This window comes from Trachurus japonicus, chromosome 17 (genome assembly GCF_045865225.1).
Source record: "Trachurus japonicus isolate A0001 chromosome 17, Traja_1.0".
In the NCBI taxonomy this organism is placed as follows: Eukaryota; Metazoa; Chordata; class Actinopteri; order Carangiformes; family Carangidae; genus Trachurus; species Trachurus japonicus.
Genome location: NC_140923.1, coordinates 37,181,634 through 37,198,785, shown reverse-complemented (window position 1 = coordinate 37,198,785; position 17,152 = coordinate 37,181,634). Strand labels below are relative to the sequence as shown.

At 42.0% G+C, this 17,152-nt stretch overlaps 2 protein-coding genes across 4 annotated transcripts; one reads left to right on the top strand and one right to left on the bottom strand.

Moving 5' to 3' along the window:
- Positions 1 to 241: 241 nt before the first annotated feature.
- Positions 242 to 10,865, bottom strand: pcyt1aa (phosphate cytidylyltransferase 1A, choline a). 3 transcript variants are annotated; one of them, XM_085805881.1, is made up of 9 exons: positions 10,291 to 10,865; positions 7,823 to 7,936; positions 7,166 to 7,262; positions 6,814 to 6,930; positions 6,512 to 6,663; positions 5,264 to 5,342; positions 3,570 to 3,712; positions 3,285 to 3,473; positions 242 to 2,852 (listed from the first exon to the last, which is right to left on the bottom strand). In XM_085805881.1, the coding sequence occupies exons 2-9, from the start codon at positions 7,934 to 7,936 to the stop codon at positions 2,631 to 2,633; spliced, it is 1,113 nt and encodes a 370-aa protein (XP_085662007.1). In that variant the 5' UTR covers positions 10,291 to 10,865; the 3' UTR covers positions 242 to 2,630. The 3 variants fall into 3 exon arrangements, with proteins under 3 accessions (XP_085662007.1, XP_085662006.1, XP_085662005.1); XM_085805880.1 differs by having other exon boundaries at positions 10,524 to 10,865; XM_085805879.1 differs by having other exon boundaries at positions 10,528 to 10,865.
- A 3,400-nt stretch (positions 10,866 to 14,265) lies between these two features.
- On the top strand, positions 14,266 to 16,745 carry LOC146971338 (uncharacterized). Its single transcript, XM_085804340.1, has 5 exons — positions 14,266 to 14,487; positions 14,967 to 15,030; positions 15,245 to 15,289; positions 15,681 to 15,829; positions 15,909 to 16,745. Exons 1-5 carry the CDS (start codon positions 14,476 to 14,478, stop codon positions 16,623 to 16,625), a joined length of 987 nt encoding a protein of 328 aa, XP_085660466.1. The 5' UTR covers positions 14,266 to 14,475; the 3' UTR covers positions 16,626 to 16,745.
- The last annotated feature ends 407 nt before the right edge of the window (positions 16,746 to 17,152 follow it).

The window sequence follows — 17,152 nt, the reverse complement described above, 5'->3', positions numbered from 1 at the left end:
CTCCCCCCTCTCTGTGTGTGTTTTCATTCACCAGATATTACTGTGACTTGTCTAAATTCTATTGTATTACCGTTTCCTCTTGACATTGTGTGAAATAAGGGTGGGGGCGGTGTAGGAACAATGGATGCAGTTTCCATCCTGTCGATGTATGTTGAATATACTGATTCAAAGCCTGTTAATATTTCATCCAGATTCTAATCGACTTATCATGGGAACAAAATGAACCACAAGAAAAGTGAAGTGCTTTGGCCAACATGTTTAATACATTTTTCCTGTCTTGCTCTTCTACATCCAGGACATTAAAACAAAAATAACCCCAAAACAGAAAAATAATACAATAAAACACTTGCTGTTAAAACATGTACATTTTTTTTTTTTTTTTAAATCTTTGTGGTAGTGGCTGTTATTGGCTTGCCACTGAAGTCTTTGCCAGCTTGAGCTCTTAACGTGGACATGCTCTTACTGAGAAGTTCCCACTCGTTTAAAAGAACAGATTCCACAAGAATCAAGGCGAGGCGTCCCAAAAGTATCTTAGCACCAAAATCAAGGCTGGATTTCCTCAGCGAATTATACTGGTTTTAATACCAAAAGTAGAGTTACTGTTATTTCTCAACCTCATAATCTGAATAACACCCACAATAATAGAGGCAGTTTTTGTCACTGCAGCAAAGGTTGATTTCTTTTTTTTCTTTTTTTACACCATGAGTGCTTTTGGGAACCCTAAGCCTAGAACAGATCGATCGGCCATCTGTCAACATTTATATTAGAGTCATTGAACAGTATTGCAGTACATCTTCAGATCACCTGTGATGTTTCGTTTTCGGTTACAGGAGACACAACACCATGCTTTTATCACTGGAGATGCAGGACGCACGCACGCACGCACACAGACAGACACACCAAGGCCTGAAAATCTAAAATATTTGACCAGTCACGTTGCTTCAGTGCTGGAACAATGGCTCTGTTCAGAAAGGAAAAAGAAAATGCTCATCCTTTGTGCTCATCTTAGGAAAGAATCAGTTCAGGGAAGGAGGTAGCTACATAAATGTTGATCTGGAGCTTCATTGATACATGAACCTGAACCCTTCACCCAACTAATGACACAGTGCAGTCCGGGCGACCAAGATACATTTCTACACTGTTGCAGGCTGCGAGCACAGACTGGTTTCATTCAGTGGAAGTCCTGTATTTTGGTGCCTGATGTGGAAAACCCCAAAGCCCTGAATGTGTTTTCCCTTGTAAGTGTGCTACCAATGAGGAGGCCTTACTCATAAAAGAAAGCTATGTTGTGCTGATGACTAAAACCAAAAGAAGTGGTTCCTTACAAGGAGGGCATTTAGACTGTTCTCAGGTGTTTTTCTGAATATATGAAGACCTAATTCTTTCTATTATCACGTGTATTAGATGAAAAGTGTTACTTCCCTACATCAGGAAAAAAGACAAAACACAAAGTCCAACCTCTCTCATGTTGATTCTCTGCTCAGCCTGAAAAAGCACTTCTAAAAATCAATGATTAAGATATCTGTACAGAGGATAAGGAAAACTACAAAAATAAGTATTTCTACATCAACATTTAAATGAGTCGTCCCTGCAAACTTTGCAAGACTGTCTTCCCTGCCATATAAATGGCATCCAGTTCGAAACTACTCCTCCAAAGACAGATTTTTGTCTGCTGACATAAAAAAAAAAAGTATAAGCAAATGTATTACTGTATGCAATAAAGTCAAGCTGAACCCAGATCTGTCAATAGATGAAGAATGTGGACAGAAGACATTTCAAACATGCCGACATACTATAAGAGCCTGCTCGCAAAACATCACATGCACATACACACAGACGCATAGCCCCAAAGCAGGCAGACAAACTGAAGAGGAAAGCTGCTGTTTAGTAGATATTTAACACCGTTACTCTCTGATCCTGCTCTGGTTTGATTTCTTGTTACTGAGTAGAAATCAGGGTGATTTCATGTTGGTATGAGCAGAATATTAAACTGCCCCCCCCCTGTCCCGACACACACACACACGGGCAGATCAATTAAACCACAGTTTTCTGACCAGCTCTGAAAAGCCTCCCCCAGATATAACCGACAGCGTCTCCTCGAGGTCGCCTCTCGCTCAACGAAACAACACCTGCTGCTTCAACAAGTGAACCGCAAACCCACGAGCCCTCCCACTTAGGTCATGACAAAAACAAAAAACGCAAACTCCTGCTACGATGCACACCTAAAGAATCACCGTCATAAATGGAAGAGTGCACTGAGTGTAACACCTGCAAATATTCCTACGTGACAGTGAGTGACTAATAAAATCAACATCCAGGAAAAAAATAAAAAATGACAGAGATAAATGAGACTAATTTTCAAACAAACTCAAGTAACTAGTGGTGACTTTTACTGACCATTACACAAAGACAAGAAGGACAAAATTGGCTGTTAAAAACAAGGGCTGTGGAGAAACTGGTTGTTACATTAACAAGACACTGAAGTGCTAAACACCAACGTAAAATCAAAACAAACAAAAGCAAACAAAGCGATGGAAGCAGGAGCTCGATGGAAACCGTGCTACCCGACAGCTCGTTGACCGGCAGCACTGACTGCAGACACACAAAAGCAGACAAATTTGAAACGCGCTCTAGTTTTCGTCGTCTTCGTCCTCGTCGTCCTCGCTGATGAGGTACGCGCGGGCCCCGCTGTGGTGGGGCGGGGGCGAGGGCGGAGGGGAGGTCTTGGTGAAGAAGGGGAGACGGAAGGTGGGAGAGGGGGAGCGCTCCTCGCGGGTGGGGCTGCTGTCGGGGCTCTGCCTCGGGCTGATGGCCTGCAGCATGCGGCCTTTTCCCTCCTTCAGCATGTGTTTCTGTGGAGCAGAGACGGAGACGTGACGCGTGAACGAGGCGATGTACAAGATGTGATCATGTGCCAAGAGTTAAAAAAAAAAAAAAAAGTTTAAACATTCACAAAGTTTAAACACTGTGGCTGTGAACAAATATTTAGTTTGTGATGACTTGTCAATCATTTTGGCTTTGTCCCATTATCTTTTGGCTCATTCAAACAATCAGTTTGAACTTAAAACAAAGTTTAAAAAGTAAAGGCAGATTGGTGTGTTACTATGTTTTTACATATGTGTCACTGGGCCACATGTTCTCCTAGTTGTGTGTTTTGGACTATAAAGCCTCCCTCCCTTTGCACCATGTCTTCCAGGCAATCACCAGAGTAAATCAGGATGTGTTTTTAGTGCTGCTGCCTGATTAAACCGTGATTAAAGACCAAACAAATCCACTGTCCTCACCAGAGCTCCCTCAGGGCCAAACATCTGCAGGAAGTTGCCAATGAACTCCCTGGATTTCTCCTCCCACTTCTGGATGAGGTCGATGCTCTTCTCCTCCACCTTCTGGACAAACTCCTTGCTCTTCTCCTCCACATCACGGACCTTCCTCTTCACTTTGTCCACACGCTCCTGCAGGTGGTATTTCTTCTCCTGGTGAGAACGAGGAGCACAGAGGCCATGAATCACCTCACACACACAGTGTTTGCTCACACCATTTATTCTTAACTGAAGCTAAAGGTTTCATACATTGATGAAGCTGACGTTGAGTTCCTTGGCTGTATATCCTCTCTGTAGGTTACGTCTGACGTACACATCGTAGTCACGCACAATGCGTGTGATGATGTCAGAGGTGGAGATGCCCTCTGTCCGCTGGGTGGGAGCGAACATACCTGAAAGACACAGTAGAGGTCAAATGGATACACATGGTGATGAAAAGGCCACTTTGTCCTCATCATGAAGTCAGGAAAACAGTTCATCATCGACTTCCAGCTGACAGCACTGACTAATGTTTACATCTGTGGTCAGAGTTCAGTGAATCAAAGTGAAGCTTGAGCTATTCACCCTCACATGACAGTGAGGTGGATTCTGTCTTTTCAGTACTGGACACTTTAAACTGGACAGTTTAAACAAGCTGAGAACCAGATATATAGTTTTTATTATGCACATTCTTCCTCCTTGTCAAAAACTGGCACCTATTTCACCCACAATGCAGTTCCACTATAGACATTTGGGTGTGCTGTGCAAGCAGTGTGGAGTATAGATGAGGGGCAGACTAAAGAGGTGTGACAAGCTCACGTACAAGATTTGTTTTTAGTCTTCAGACACATTTTTCACATATCTAGACCAGTTTGTTGTGACTCATAATTGACAAGTCTATTTATAGCTGTCTTTTTGTTGTTGTCCCTTCCTGCCTGAGGGCGGTGCTGTTCACCTGTCCTGGCTTGTTTGTGAGTAGGTGGCAGCTGCTGTTTGGAGTGACTTTAGTGGTGGCTGACATATTGTGTAAAGTAACTTATATGATCAGTTGTGTAAAACCATCTATAAAGGTTGAGATGCCTTTTTCTTGTTAGGGTGGCAGGTAAGAGTCCTCCTGTATTCAAGTTTAGTTTTACTTAAGTAGCAAGTAAAACCTATGTATTGTATTTAACCTTGCTCTATCCCACTTAAAATAAAAAATACTTCTGTTATGGCACTGGACATCCTTGGAAATGGGAGGGTGAAATGTTATGCTCAGGTTTCCCCTCGGCTGTGTGTAACAGCAGTAAACAGACTTATCAGTTTATCAGTGCGTGTAGTCAGTGAGTTCCTCTTGTAGAGACAAGGAAGATGTTATTTAGAGTTTCCTGTTAACAAATACAACTCAGTTAAGTGTCACGGTATTCTAGCAATAATATTTTTGGCCAAACTACCGATACCCACAGGTCTCTATGGTGTATAAAGAGAACATCACGGTCTTGGTGATTAGTCACATAATTCAGTATCTTAGATTGTAGCTCAAAGAAAATGGAGTCTGTACGGCACCAAGTGTGCAAACAGTAATGCTGCGTTCACATGGAGTCCGGTAAACGGCATGCCGGACTCCATGTTAGTGGACGAGAGGACGACGGTAAAACTACAGTGCACGGCAAAAAATACAGTGCACGGCAACGGCAAACGGCAATGCCGTCCCGAGTTCAAATATTTTAACTTTTGCCGCCCGCTGCGACGGTAAACTCAACCGAACGTGACGTGTGAGTACGAGTATGTTGACGTTGCCATAGCAACATGGTGACGCTTCTTGCCGTTGTGCCGTGCCGTCCGACAGTTTGTTTGTTTTTACCATTCCGTCCAGCGGCATTTGCCGTTTACCGTCTGCCGTTGCCGGACTCCATGTGAACGCAGCATAACACTGAGCTGTATCGTGCCATCACACCACCACTGTCAGTTACTCTGGTACTCACCAGCCTCTTTAATGTGCTTGTACACGTCATCACTGCCAGCTGAGGAGTATGGGATGTCGTCATGGGCAACAAAGTCAATCTGGAGAGGGCATTACAACACACATCAACACAGCAGATTCAGATCTACAAATTGTACAAAAAACAGCAGGGAGAGGGTTACACAAACTGTGACTGTAAATCTCATCCTTTTGGATTAATTATTCTAATGCAGTGGTTCCCAAACTTTTTTGTCTTGCGTACCCCCTGAGCCGTTTTGCCATACCACAAGTACCCCTCCCTCATACGTGTTGATGATTCTCCAAAAGTGGTCATACCGTAACACAACTGATGAAGAAACGAAAATCATTTCAATGTCTCTCTTCAATTTGTACAAAGACATTTTGCACTATTCTCCTGCATTTTAGTTGTTTCTGGCTGGTGTTTGTTGTGGTCAAATGTGTCTTCACAGAGTTGTAGGATTGTCACAATACTAAAACCTAACCCAGGAAAATATTGAATATGACATCATATTCAATACAGCAGCAGTGCCTCTCAGCTTATTATTGCTCCATTATTTTATTTTTTATTATAATCAAAAAGGACTTATAACAGATGTTTTTTTGTTTTTTTTATTAAATGAAAAGCTAACTAAGAGTTGTGCAATTCCAGCGGGCGGGGCTCCCCCCTCCCTCCTCTCTCACAACACACACACACGTGCAAGCAGACAGCGGAGAAAAAGAGAGGAGTGTTGCCGTTAATATCGCCGTTTTAAACTCTTAGGGCTAAATTCACCCTACGTGCGTCTAGTTCTGTGTAACTACTGCATCAATACACCACACTACGCACTCAGGTCCAAACGCTCTGGACGCTGCCTGCTCTGCTCTCCTCTCCTCTGCTCTGCCTGTCGAGTGCGCGCGTCGGGCGCTGTGGGGGCGCGCTGTTAATATTGATACTTTTAGAAATCAGTTATGTATCCAGAAGCGCTGTTCTGCATCGATACTTTTGACAACTATACAAAGCTGTGCTACAGGTTGTTGTCTTCTGGGGGGAACTAGTTGTGGCGCACTACCATTTCAGTAATGGGCTTATGAAGTGACTCGGAATATCTACTTATCATCTTGGTAATAAATTAATTAATGTTTCTACGTACCCCCTGCAATGTGCTCACGTACCCCTAGGGGTACGCGTACCACACTTTGGGAACCACTGTTCTAATGTTAATGTGTTGTTCTTATGGTTCGTGTCTTTTAACCATTTTCATCCACTCACCCGATGTCTTGCAAGAAACTCTGGCGTTAACGTCCACGGAGCGTTTCGCACAACTTCATCCACATAGCGACAGTGTCTGATGGCATCGTAGCGCTCATCCTCATTCATCACTGTGAAGCCCTTGTATTTGTGGGTCAGGTCATCACTGCACACTGTGATATAGATAAATATGTATCTTTAACAGATGTCTGAAATCATCAGACCTGTCATCTATGTATCTGTCTGTACTGGATTTCTACTTGAGGAGTTTAATACGTCAACACCTGCTGCCAATATGAGGACACGCACAGACTCATACTCACCTCCAACAATGAGGTGTGTGTTTGGGAAAAGGCATTTAGCCTGCATGAGAGCTCTGGCATGCCCTGAGTGAAAAACGTCAAAGATGCCATCTGCATACACCCGGACCGGTCTGTCAGCTGGATGGAGAGAGACAAGACCAGACAAGCAGAGATGAAAGTGTCACAGGGCAAAGTCATTCAAGAATGTACTTCTTTACAACTTGTTTATTCATATGTGTGACAGTTTTTACACCAATATTAGTACGTCTCCTGTGTGAGAAATTCTAGGAGAGACAGGAGATAATATCAAACAGCACGAGACATCTGTCATAGAAAGACTTGTCTGCTAAAAGATGGAGGGAATCGGACTCACGTGGTGTCCCCCTCTTGGCCTGCTCCATGTTGACCCTCTCATAGGGTTTATCAGCTGGCTCCAGCTCATCTGCAAAAGGTGCAGGGTGCTTCAATCCCTAAAAGGAGCCAAACACACAGAATGAATGGATATCATATCAGTGTTACATCACACAGCAGTCATTGCTTTACGTCATACTAAATAATTTACTCTTCCATATTTGGAAAAAGTAAAGGACTTATATCTCTAATTTTGTGACATTTACTTTACTCATGTGGAAATCGAGCGTGTTGCTATTCTGGTTAAACAGCTGATGACATTTTTAAGCCCATTACATCTACCCAAAGTCTGAGATATTTTAAATCTCAATTGCTCAAGTGTTCTTTGTGTTGAAATCGAGCCGAGCTGACTTTGCAATGTTGTGGTATTTCCACAGAGCATAACAAAGAAACAGAACTGGCATGCATTACACACACAACAGAGAAACCTATGACAGACAAATGTTGTGTTGATACGCGTATCGTGCATGCTGGCAGAATTTAAGGTTTTTAATTTTCAGCATTCTTTTAAATGTCACTGTGAATCTATGAGTCAATCGCACCCCTGCGTCAACACACTGCATGTATAAACAGACAGGAACTGCTGGGCAAATATACGGCTCAATGACGGCTAGCTCACCACGGTACATCTGGGGATTTTCACAAGCCTCTCGCTCTCTTCAGTCTCCCCATTGGATCCCTCTCTCCTTCTCTTCCTGGTCAGCAGCAGCCCGCTGGAGCTTTGGGCCTCCATCTGGGTCAAGGACCAAGACAAACATGATTAAATCACTAGCTAATACACAATACACTCCATTGCCATCTTATAGTTCAAGTAGGAAGGAAGACACAGATGCAGACGCATAGTTTTACTGTGTTAAACATGCCCTTGCTCTGGACATGACCTCTATGTTACATAAGTGGGCATTGAATAACATACAGTACAGTACAGACAGACTGTAAATCTAGACAGCTGTGAGGTTGTGGCAGATGACAAGTCAACTTCAACCTAGTGACAGTGGGAGAACACAGTATGTACCTTGGCTCAATGAACCACCAGGGCGCCTTGGATTAAAAAAAGAACAAAAAACAAACAAACATAAGATGTTTCATAGGCACAGAAAAGGTCACATGGGAATCAAGCAAGCACCACCTGTTTCAACAGTAAACATTTTGTTCCTTAATGTAAAGAAAATTAACCATTTCCTGCCTTCAATTCAGATGCCCATCTGTTCACATTTAGGGTCACATTAACTTCACAATTGGTGAAGTAGAGATGAATCTCCGGATGCCAGAGTCAGCACACACACACGCACCACCAGAGGGGAAAGTTTCATATTAGATGCTGATTGACTTCAGGTGACTCTGCTTTGCACAAAACCTCATGTTGGGTGACTTCCCAGTGACTGCACACATACACTGGTGTATTCAGAGGGAACTCTGAACAAGCAACACATCCAAATTTGAAATATTATTATAGTTGAAAAGATAGATTTGAAGTTTGTTTTCTTTACTTCCTGGTGATGTCTTCAGACCCAAAACCAAAGAAGTCTGATTTACAATGATACAAAACAAAGGAAGACAATAAATTATCTTTTCTTCTAATTCTCTGATTATGAAAATATTTGTATGTTAATGTTCTGTCAATTAACTGACAGGAGTCAGTTTTTTATTTAAAAGGGACAATACACATTAATGAACATCAGTACGGGTGTACAGATGTAAATGTGTCGGAGTTAGCAGCCTGCTAATCCTGGTCGAGCCTAAAAATGTCATGTGTATCCTGGTAGGACAGGAGGACCAGGAATTGAAATGGTCTTTTAATTTCACAACATCACGTTGCATCCTCTAAACACACTTTGAAACACCTTTACAAATCCCATCCATACAGGTGATGTGAGTCCCGCCCAATCTATCAGAATAAAGCAAAACAACAGAGACTAATGCTGATATCCCATCACAGAGGGTTCCTGCACTGTGGGTGAAGGCTCTGCCCCATTCCTCACATTCCTTCATGCAACCAAAATGAAGCCATAGGTCACTGAAGGGAGGGGTCAGCGTTTTAAAATATCTATACCAGACACTTCTTTAAATTGCAATTAAGCCTCAATAATCCTTCAGTGGACTTTCGCTGCTGGGTCACTTATGGATCATGTGACTCAGTATAATGAGTGACAGATGTGACAGTAGGCGTTCCTGGTAGTGGCAGCTACCTGATCCAACACTGGGCACTTGCGAGTGCACTCTGTTACCTCTTCTCTTGGCAGCAGCTGAGCACTGTGAGTGAGAAACCCTGCAGAGCTCCCACACACACTGCCAGAGAAGATTTACATGAACAGCACATGTCATCATAACTAAAACCGACAGCTATAAAAAGAAAGCAACAAAAGGACAGCACCAAGTCTTGTTTAACCAGGTGCTCTATGACAAGGCAGACCATGCACACCCCTCTGATGGGCCAATAAACACAAAAACCAAATATGAGGGGAATGTTGAGTGAATAAGCTGCTAAGAGTATTTAGGGATGCAACCAACTATTTATTGTTGTCACTATTACGAAATCTGGCAATTACCAGTCTTGACCAATCATCAAATAGTGATTACCACAGTTTTAACTTTACAAGTCCCCAAAGTGGCTGTTCCTTTAATTTGATCAACAGTCTAAAGATATTCAACGTACAAAATCAAACAGTAAATCCTCATAAGAAATAGTGGAAATAGAGAACACTTTGACGATTTGTTTGACCAAGCAATTGACCACTGCTCAAAGTAGCTGCAGTAGAAGCATGTCGTTGATCATCACTTAGCTATTCACTAAACAGACTATGCATTTAAACTATACAATATTTGTTCAATATCATACGATATACCAAAGTATACACAAAAAAGTCAACGCTGTCTTCGTGTGCTGTTGTAGCATAAAGTGAATACACAGACCACACTGGGACACTGTCCTGGCCTACTGATGGTCCTCGGACCCACCTTTGAGAACCATGGGCTTCTGCAGCTCATTTTCACACAATGTTCCCAATGTTTGCTCCCTCACTGGTTTCGTTGTCACTTCGACAGCGTCACAGAAATTGGTTGAGGAATGCCAAAAAAAAAAGTTACCTTGAGTCAGCACAACACGCGTCCAGCTTGGTGACAGCAGAGAAACCAGTGACTCAAACAGCTGACAGAGGAGTTGCACTGGTGACACTGGCTGTGCAGCTCCACTGTCAAACAACCCCTCCTCGCTTTACTAAAGCCTCTCCCTCCGGCCAAAATCCATATTGTTAACATGCTCACTATCCCGTACATGAGTGTCAGGTAATGTTGGACAGCTGCTTGAAGTTTGTGCTCACCTACCGTTCACTCTTTTGTCCGGAATGGCTGCTTTTCAGGAGTGGGCGGCTTCCTCCACTCCTCCTGCCAGCAGCCCGGCGAGCTAACTGCTAGGAGGCTAACGTTACTAGTTGACGCTGCGAGCTAACGCCGAGCTAACTTTAGCCGCTAGTTAGCTCGCTGGTTATCTGACAGCAGCGGCTACAGCGGTGAGCGGGAACAGTCCTGTGCGTCCGACGCCCTGGCTCTCGGTGTGCTGCTGACGGAGAAGAAAAAGACTGCGACTGGCAGAAGGACGAACAATTTGTTCAGCAGTGAGGGCTTGTACTACAACGCTGACAGGTCAACAACACAGGAACTACAAAACTTCGACATCCTTAAAGGAACTGACGTGGTAACGACGCAAACATTTCCGGCGTTGTATTACGCTGCCACCTGGTGGACCGCATGGAGATAACAGAGGGACACTTCAACAAGATGTCCGTTTGTTATTTGCGTAATACACGTAGGCTAGCTACTAAAACATATCTAACCTGTTGGAAAATATGACATATAGACTGTCTATAACCATAGATATAACAGACAAAGCTGTCCAAAATTGTTAAAATGGGCAGTAAAATCACAGGTCGCAAACAAATTCAACTCCCATATGCCAGAGCAGTGCAACGGGTGAGTAACAAAATTGCAGCCATCCTCCACATCACTGTTTCCAGTTAGTACAGTCAGGGAAAAGTTACAGAGTCCCTAAGGCAAATAAGAACATCTAGCCTACAAAAATAATAATTTGTTTCTCTTGCCATAAACCACCCCAACCAGCAAAGATAAACATTTTGAAGCTGGCCTGCTTCATTCAACTTATTCTATTCTAATTACCATGCAGCCATTTCCACCACCTTTTCCCCACCACATTGAACACATCCATGTGTCATGCATGCCAATAATATTTTTCCTGTTGTTTTAAGAGTGTTAATTTAAGTAAAAGGAGTAGCTACTATCATACTCCAGTACAAATAAACATGTTGTCGTAAAATCAAAATCTTAATGAAGTAAATGGCCACCAACTAAATACCTTTTTTTTGTGGGTAAAAACGTGAAAAGTTATTGACAGTAGACCAATAGACATAGTAGCTATACATAGCCTACATTTTTTACTATGACATGACCTTTATGTTTTTGCTTTGTTGTGCTTGATTTTGGGAATTTCTGACAGTAACAGTAGATTAAACTTCTCATTTTCAAATAATAGCTTACAACACTGCATGGGTTTGATTGTAAGAACAATTGATAGGCCTATTGAAATATAGATTAGCCTAATGTCTGAGTAGAACAACCATTGTTACAGTAGCTAGAGCCAGTGCCAAGTATAGAGAGTGTGGTGACATGTGGCTCAGATCAGGTTTAATTAACAATACCAGTGCTGAACATGGTTTAGATAGGACTGACTTAGGGCCAACTGGGCTATATCATGGGGAATGCTGTAAAAGGTTCCTGGACCATCAGTCTTTTCTGTATGTGGGCAGAGTGAGGATGGACGGTGGTGGCTGCCAGACAGTGGACCAGATCAATTTGGAAGGTGAGTTATTACCTGCTAATCCTCCTTTGCAAGACTCAACAGGAAAAACCTGCTGCATACAAATATTTGCAGTAGTTACAACAAGAATATTGAACACTGTCCAGTTGCATACCTTGTATTGTATTGTATTGTATTGTATTGTATTGACTCACATTTCTTTCACGGTGATCAGAGTCTAAACTTAAAGGGCTTTCAGAGTATGAGACATTACTGCTGTGGAAAGACAGCACAGAGATACAACATTAGGTGTAGCTGAAAACACCTCTCCCTCGCTGATCCTCTGGTTTCCTGCAGAGAGCTCCATGACAAGGTGTAATTTCACTTGAAGATCAGAGGGGCACATGTTTCGATAATTGATACCCTGAAGGTGGTGGTAAAGTTGTGCAATGAAAGCTGTACACCAAACTAATGCAACTACCCCTTAGTCTCCATCATGGGTTTGACTTGACATAAACACTACAAGCGCATTCAGATAATTCACTGCCATCATAGGGTATTTAATCATAAATAATCTTCTATGTGCACATAATCAACAGTCTGGGTGTAAGACCTTTGCGACATATTTTCCATCAAAAAACATTAAAGATATAGTTAAGAATCACCATTATAAACCCCAATGTAACATTTGTTTTTGTCATTTTGAAGACACATGGCATGTCCTACATAGTTTGGTCCACTGGTAACAAGTACAAAACGGATGCCTATATTGTTGTATACATTGATTATCCAATATTGTTAGCATAAGGAAGTATTATCCTGACAAGCCTAGAAAAAAAAAGTTATCTAAGATATCCAAAGGGCCCTATATGTTTTTTTGCCCCACTTCAACTATTTTTTTAAAAAACAGCCTGATTTAAACAGTGACTGTTTGTCTCAACATACAGGTTAAATAAATGTATATGATTTAAGAGTAACAGGTACCCTTACCCTTCCATTTTTGTCAAGTGCACAGAACAATTACAGTGTGATGTTCCCCATCAGCCACCTGGCAGAACGTTACTTTAGACTCCCTGTCGCCGCCTTGTGCTCTTTGATCGCAGCCTTACCTGCTGGTTTGAAGGATAGAATTTGCTTCACTGCTGAAATGACAAACTGGATGGGCCGACAGTCACTGACCAAGATGGATGTGGAGACAGTCGGGAAAGATGATGTGAGAATGTGAAGGGGAAAAAAGTAAGCAACAGTCAGCTAAAAGATAAAACTGACTGGGCCAGTAAATGGGCCTGATTCAGTTCAGACACAGTATATGCATTGAATGTTCTTGTTCCTCATGAAATATTTATCGGTTAGTCAGTGGGGCCACCACACACACACACACACACACACACACCCCTCCCCCAACTCTAGTGGCTATTTCAAAAAACTTGTAACCCAGTGATGTCATCAGCTGATGGTTATCATTGCCATTTTTATTTTAATTTAGTGGCATCATTAATCCACACTGCTGCCTGTTAACACTTGTAAAAACATGTGGTGGACAATATAACACATAGTTTCACACATCACTGTCTTAATCACTTGTGATAATTTAGCATTTGAGCCCTATTTGTTTTAAGTCTTAGTTCCACAGTCTCCCATGTTGAGACAGGAAGTGTGTAGTGCAAGGGAAAGGACATTCTGGAGGAATATATCTTGTCATTTATCCCGATACTGCCCTCATACATTACTTATTACATGAGTTGATGTGTTTATGTGCTAGCTATAGATCTAGAAATATGTCTTGAAGTCTCTAAACAACAATTCCCAACCTGTGCTACATTGACTTGGTGTTTGGACAAGCTAGCCCATAATTCCTGCATATTTCTTGGGGACTTAAACAGCAGTTGACTCAGCTGCCCCTCTATTTTTTGACTGGCCAGGACCAAAGTTAAAAGGACACATCCAGCTGTTTTGGGACAGAGGGTTAATTTTTGCCCGCCAGGCATGTTTTGTCAAGAATTAGTCTACTGTAGCATCATGAATGTCAACATACTTTGTAACCATAGGTTACTATGGTGCAAAAAACAAAGTGAAAATCAATGTTTTGCAGTTATAGTTTTTAGAAACTTGCTGTTTATGAATGCATGTATTCTAGTTCGACTGACGACTTTATCTGGGACTATGTTCCCTATGGTAACTCCAAGTAACCAGACTGCCTGTGCACCCAGTGGGTGCCCTGCTGTTACAGGGCTGTTTCTTGTTGCTTTACAAGTTGTCACATTCTGTTTGATGTTTATCTTTTACTGCTGGTTCATCCTCAGCGTGCTAATGAGCTCTTCCACGTCGCAACAGAAATTGCACGAGAGGTGGAGTTACGCCTATGTACAGCTGAGTGGCCAATGGAAAGGCCCCAGGATCAGCAGCAGTATTTATGAACAGTTACAGTAAGTTGCACAGCAGATTAGACCAGGGCTGGGGAGATGCAACAGCAGGTGAGCAGGTTCAGTCTTCTTCTTCACTGTAGTATCCATGTTGAGTTTAAAGTTAGTGTCCATGACAATGTTTGCTGTGGTCCGCAGCACAAATAATTTTGGGATACACTGTTTGACAAATTGTCCATTTTAAGTGCATTACGACTGCTGAATAAATATTGCAGCATTACTATAATTCAAGAAATATGCAAGGCATAGAAATATAAATGTTCATTATTGAGGAATAAAGTGTAAACTGTACTATAAGTTCCTAGTGGGATTTTATATAAATCTTGATGGGAGTTGATTTTATTTTCATCCTTGAAGTTTTTGAAGGCAGTGAATCTTCATCCAGTGGTTAATGTGAAAGTTTTATGCATTCCTGCATGTTTTTGTACCATTTTTGCTTTCAGCACATACTAAATCATTTTGTAAATAACAACAGACACATAAGACAAAGTGCAAAATAATTTGGGTTTTGCTTCATATTACATTTGCAGATGCCAAAGATGTTTTTCCACGTGTCCCTGTCGAGGGCGCTATGCTGCCTGCTGTTAATGCCAGGTTTGTCTCAGTAAAGTGCATTAAATTATTTATTTTTCATTTGACCATTATTTAAGAGTTCTAGCTGTACCCATGACTTAATACTGGATTTAATGTTATGAAAATAAAGTCAATGCACTCTAAGAGCAGCCACTTTAGATTTTTTCCACCTGTCATTTAGTTTAAAACTGTGGATGGTAAAGTGTTAATTTATGTCTTCTTTGCTTCCCAACAGGATTTCTAGAAGCAACATCTCTTGTAAAAGTAAAGAATTCAGCAGGTATATAATCTACCATATTATCGTACATTGTAAACTAACTAGAATAGGAGTATATTTGCGAAAAAAAAAACTAAATTTAACAACAACAACAAAAATCATATTGTAACTAGATATATTTTTGAGTGGTGGTTTTACTACATTAACAGCTGACTAAAGTCTCCCTTTTTTCTAAAGTGACATTTTGCAGTCATGTAGTCATATATCATTTCCCCATCTCTGTTATATGTCATTAGTATACTTTTTAAAAACCTGTTGTCAGATGTGTGCATGTCTGCTGGCTTATACTAAAATTTTGTATCACTCCTTTAACCAAAATTTTCTGACATCCAGAACAGATTAGCTGCTTCCTGGCAGCATCCTTATAAATTCCTGCTTCCATGTTCTTCCACAGGGAATCCACTGAGCATTGAATCGGCCCAAGCTCATGATTTCTTGACTAATTCTCGACCTAAGAGGAACGTTGACCCAAAGTGGCACAGAGGCACCCCTGACTTTCAGTCCTACTATCGCTACTACAACAGCATTGGGCACATTGAGGGAGTAAGTTGAAAATTGGTGGAAATATCCGACTCTTCATCGTTAAGTTTGTCTCTGACATTTTTCCGTGTTTCTCTATCAGATCTATGAGATTGACAGGATCAGGATGCTGTATCAGCAGATGCGTCACTTGGAGTTGACCTATGGCCCAGATGCTTCCAGTTACCAAAGTGTCTTGGGTGTATTGACTACCACTGCAGCACCAACCACAACCACCCAACCTCCCCCACCTCCCACCACTCCTGCCCCTACAGAAGACCCTCTGAAAGACGCTCAGAAGATCTTTCTGTGCAACCCTAAAGACCCACTGTGCAAACCTCAGATTGTCTACCTGCCCGCAGGGGCTATTCCAGTGCTGTGTGACCCACGACACAACCCCACCTGCAGGCCCAAAACAGAGGCGGAGATAAAGGCTGCAGCTGCTGCTCCACCCCCACCCCCACCCCCACCTCCTCCTGCTCCCAAAAAGTCTGCCCCTCCTGCTCCCAAAAAGGCTGACCCACCTCCACCTCCTGTTATCACTGCCAAAGGTATGGAGTATGACTGTGACCCATACTGGGATCCCGACTGCCTCATCGACCACCCTCCCCGCCCCATTCAGGAGACAGTTGAACCAGAGGCACCTGCAGAGGAGAAAGTGGTGACGGAGGAAACAGCAAAAGCAGAAGAAAGTGCCCCTGCAGCACCAGCCGCTGAGAAAATCCTCTACCCTTACTTTGACCCGTATGATTTCAAACGTGACCTTTTTGACCCCTCTAGTTTTGCTGATCCTGTTGCTGATCCAGCAGAAAAACAGTAAACCACAAAGTGCTTAACAACTGAGAGCCCACTATGCAGGGCAAGACTATAAATGAAATCACAACGCCAAACCCCAAGACAGTACTGTAAAACATGCAGAGCATTATACCAAGACAACAATGCTTTCATCCTCACAGTTTCTCATCAGATCACAATATAGGCTACTTTTACAGAATGTATGACTGTTCATGGAAAAAGTGACATGCTGTAAACTTTTTTTATGAAATAAAAACAATAAAAAAGAATAATGAATTGATTGAGAGTGGTAAAAAAATGTGTGAATTTACTTCACTTCAGAGATATCCTGTAGCAATATTGCTCTTCTTTCTATCTATGTTTTTTTTTGTGTGTGTGTCTCATCATTAGTAATATGATAATAAATATGATATTATCATGATAATGATAATAATTATTATGAATAGTAATCAAAGGTATTGGTAGAAGACGTTGTAGTTCAAGTATGGTAGGCTAAAACAAGACAAATCAAAAAGTGGTTTTCAGTGAGAGTGTCATTGTCGCCGGGAGGGG

What these genes read in the sequence shown, in the direction of transcription:
- pcyt1aa (XM_085805881.1), bottom strand. Translation starts at nt 7,936, where the DNA reads ATGGAGGCCCAAAGCTCCAGCGGGCTGCTGCTGACCAGGAAGAGAAGG. An exon ending in CAAGCACATTAAAGAGGCTG is followed by an intron (nt 3,713 to 5,263) that starts GTGAGTACCAGA and finishes TGTGTCTTTCAG; the next exon opens with GTATGTTCGCTCCCACCCAG. An exon ending in TTGGCCCTGAGGGAGCTCTG is followed by an intron (nt 2,853 to 3,284) that starts GTGAGGACAGTG and finishes TCTGCTCCACAG; the next exon opens with AAACACATGCTGAAGGAGGG.
- LOC146971338 (XM_085804340.1), top strand. An exon ending in CTGCCTGCTGTTAATGCCAG is followed by an intron (nt 15,031 to 15,244) that starts GTTTGTCTCAGT and finishes GCTTCCCAACAG; the next exon opens with GATTTCTAGAAGCAACATCT. An exon ending in AAAAGTAAAGAATTCAGCAG is followed by an intron (nt 15,290 to 15,680) that starts GTATATAATCTA and finishes GTTCTTCCACAG; the next exon opens with GGAATCCACTGAGCATTGAA.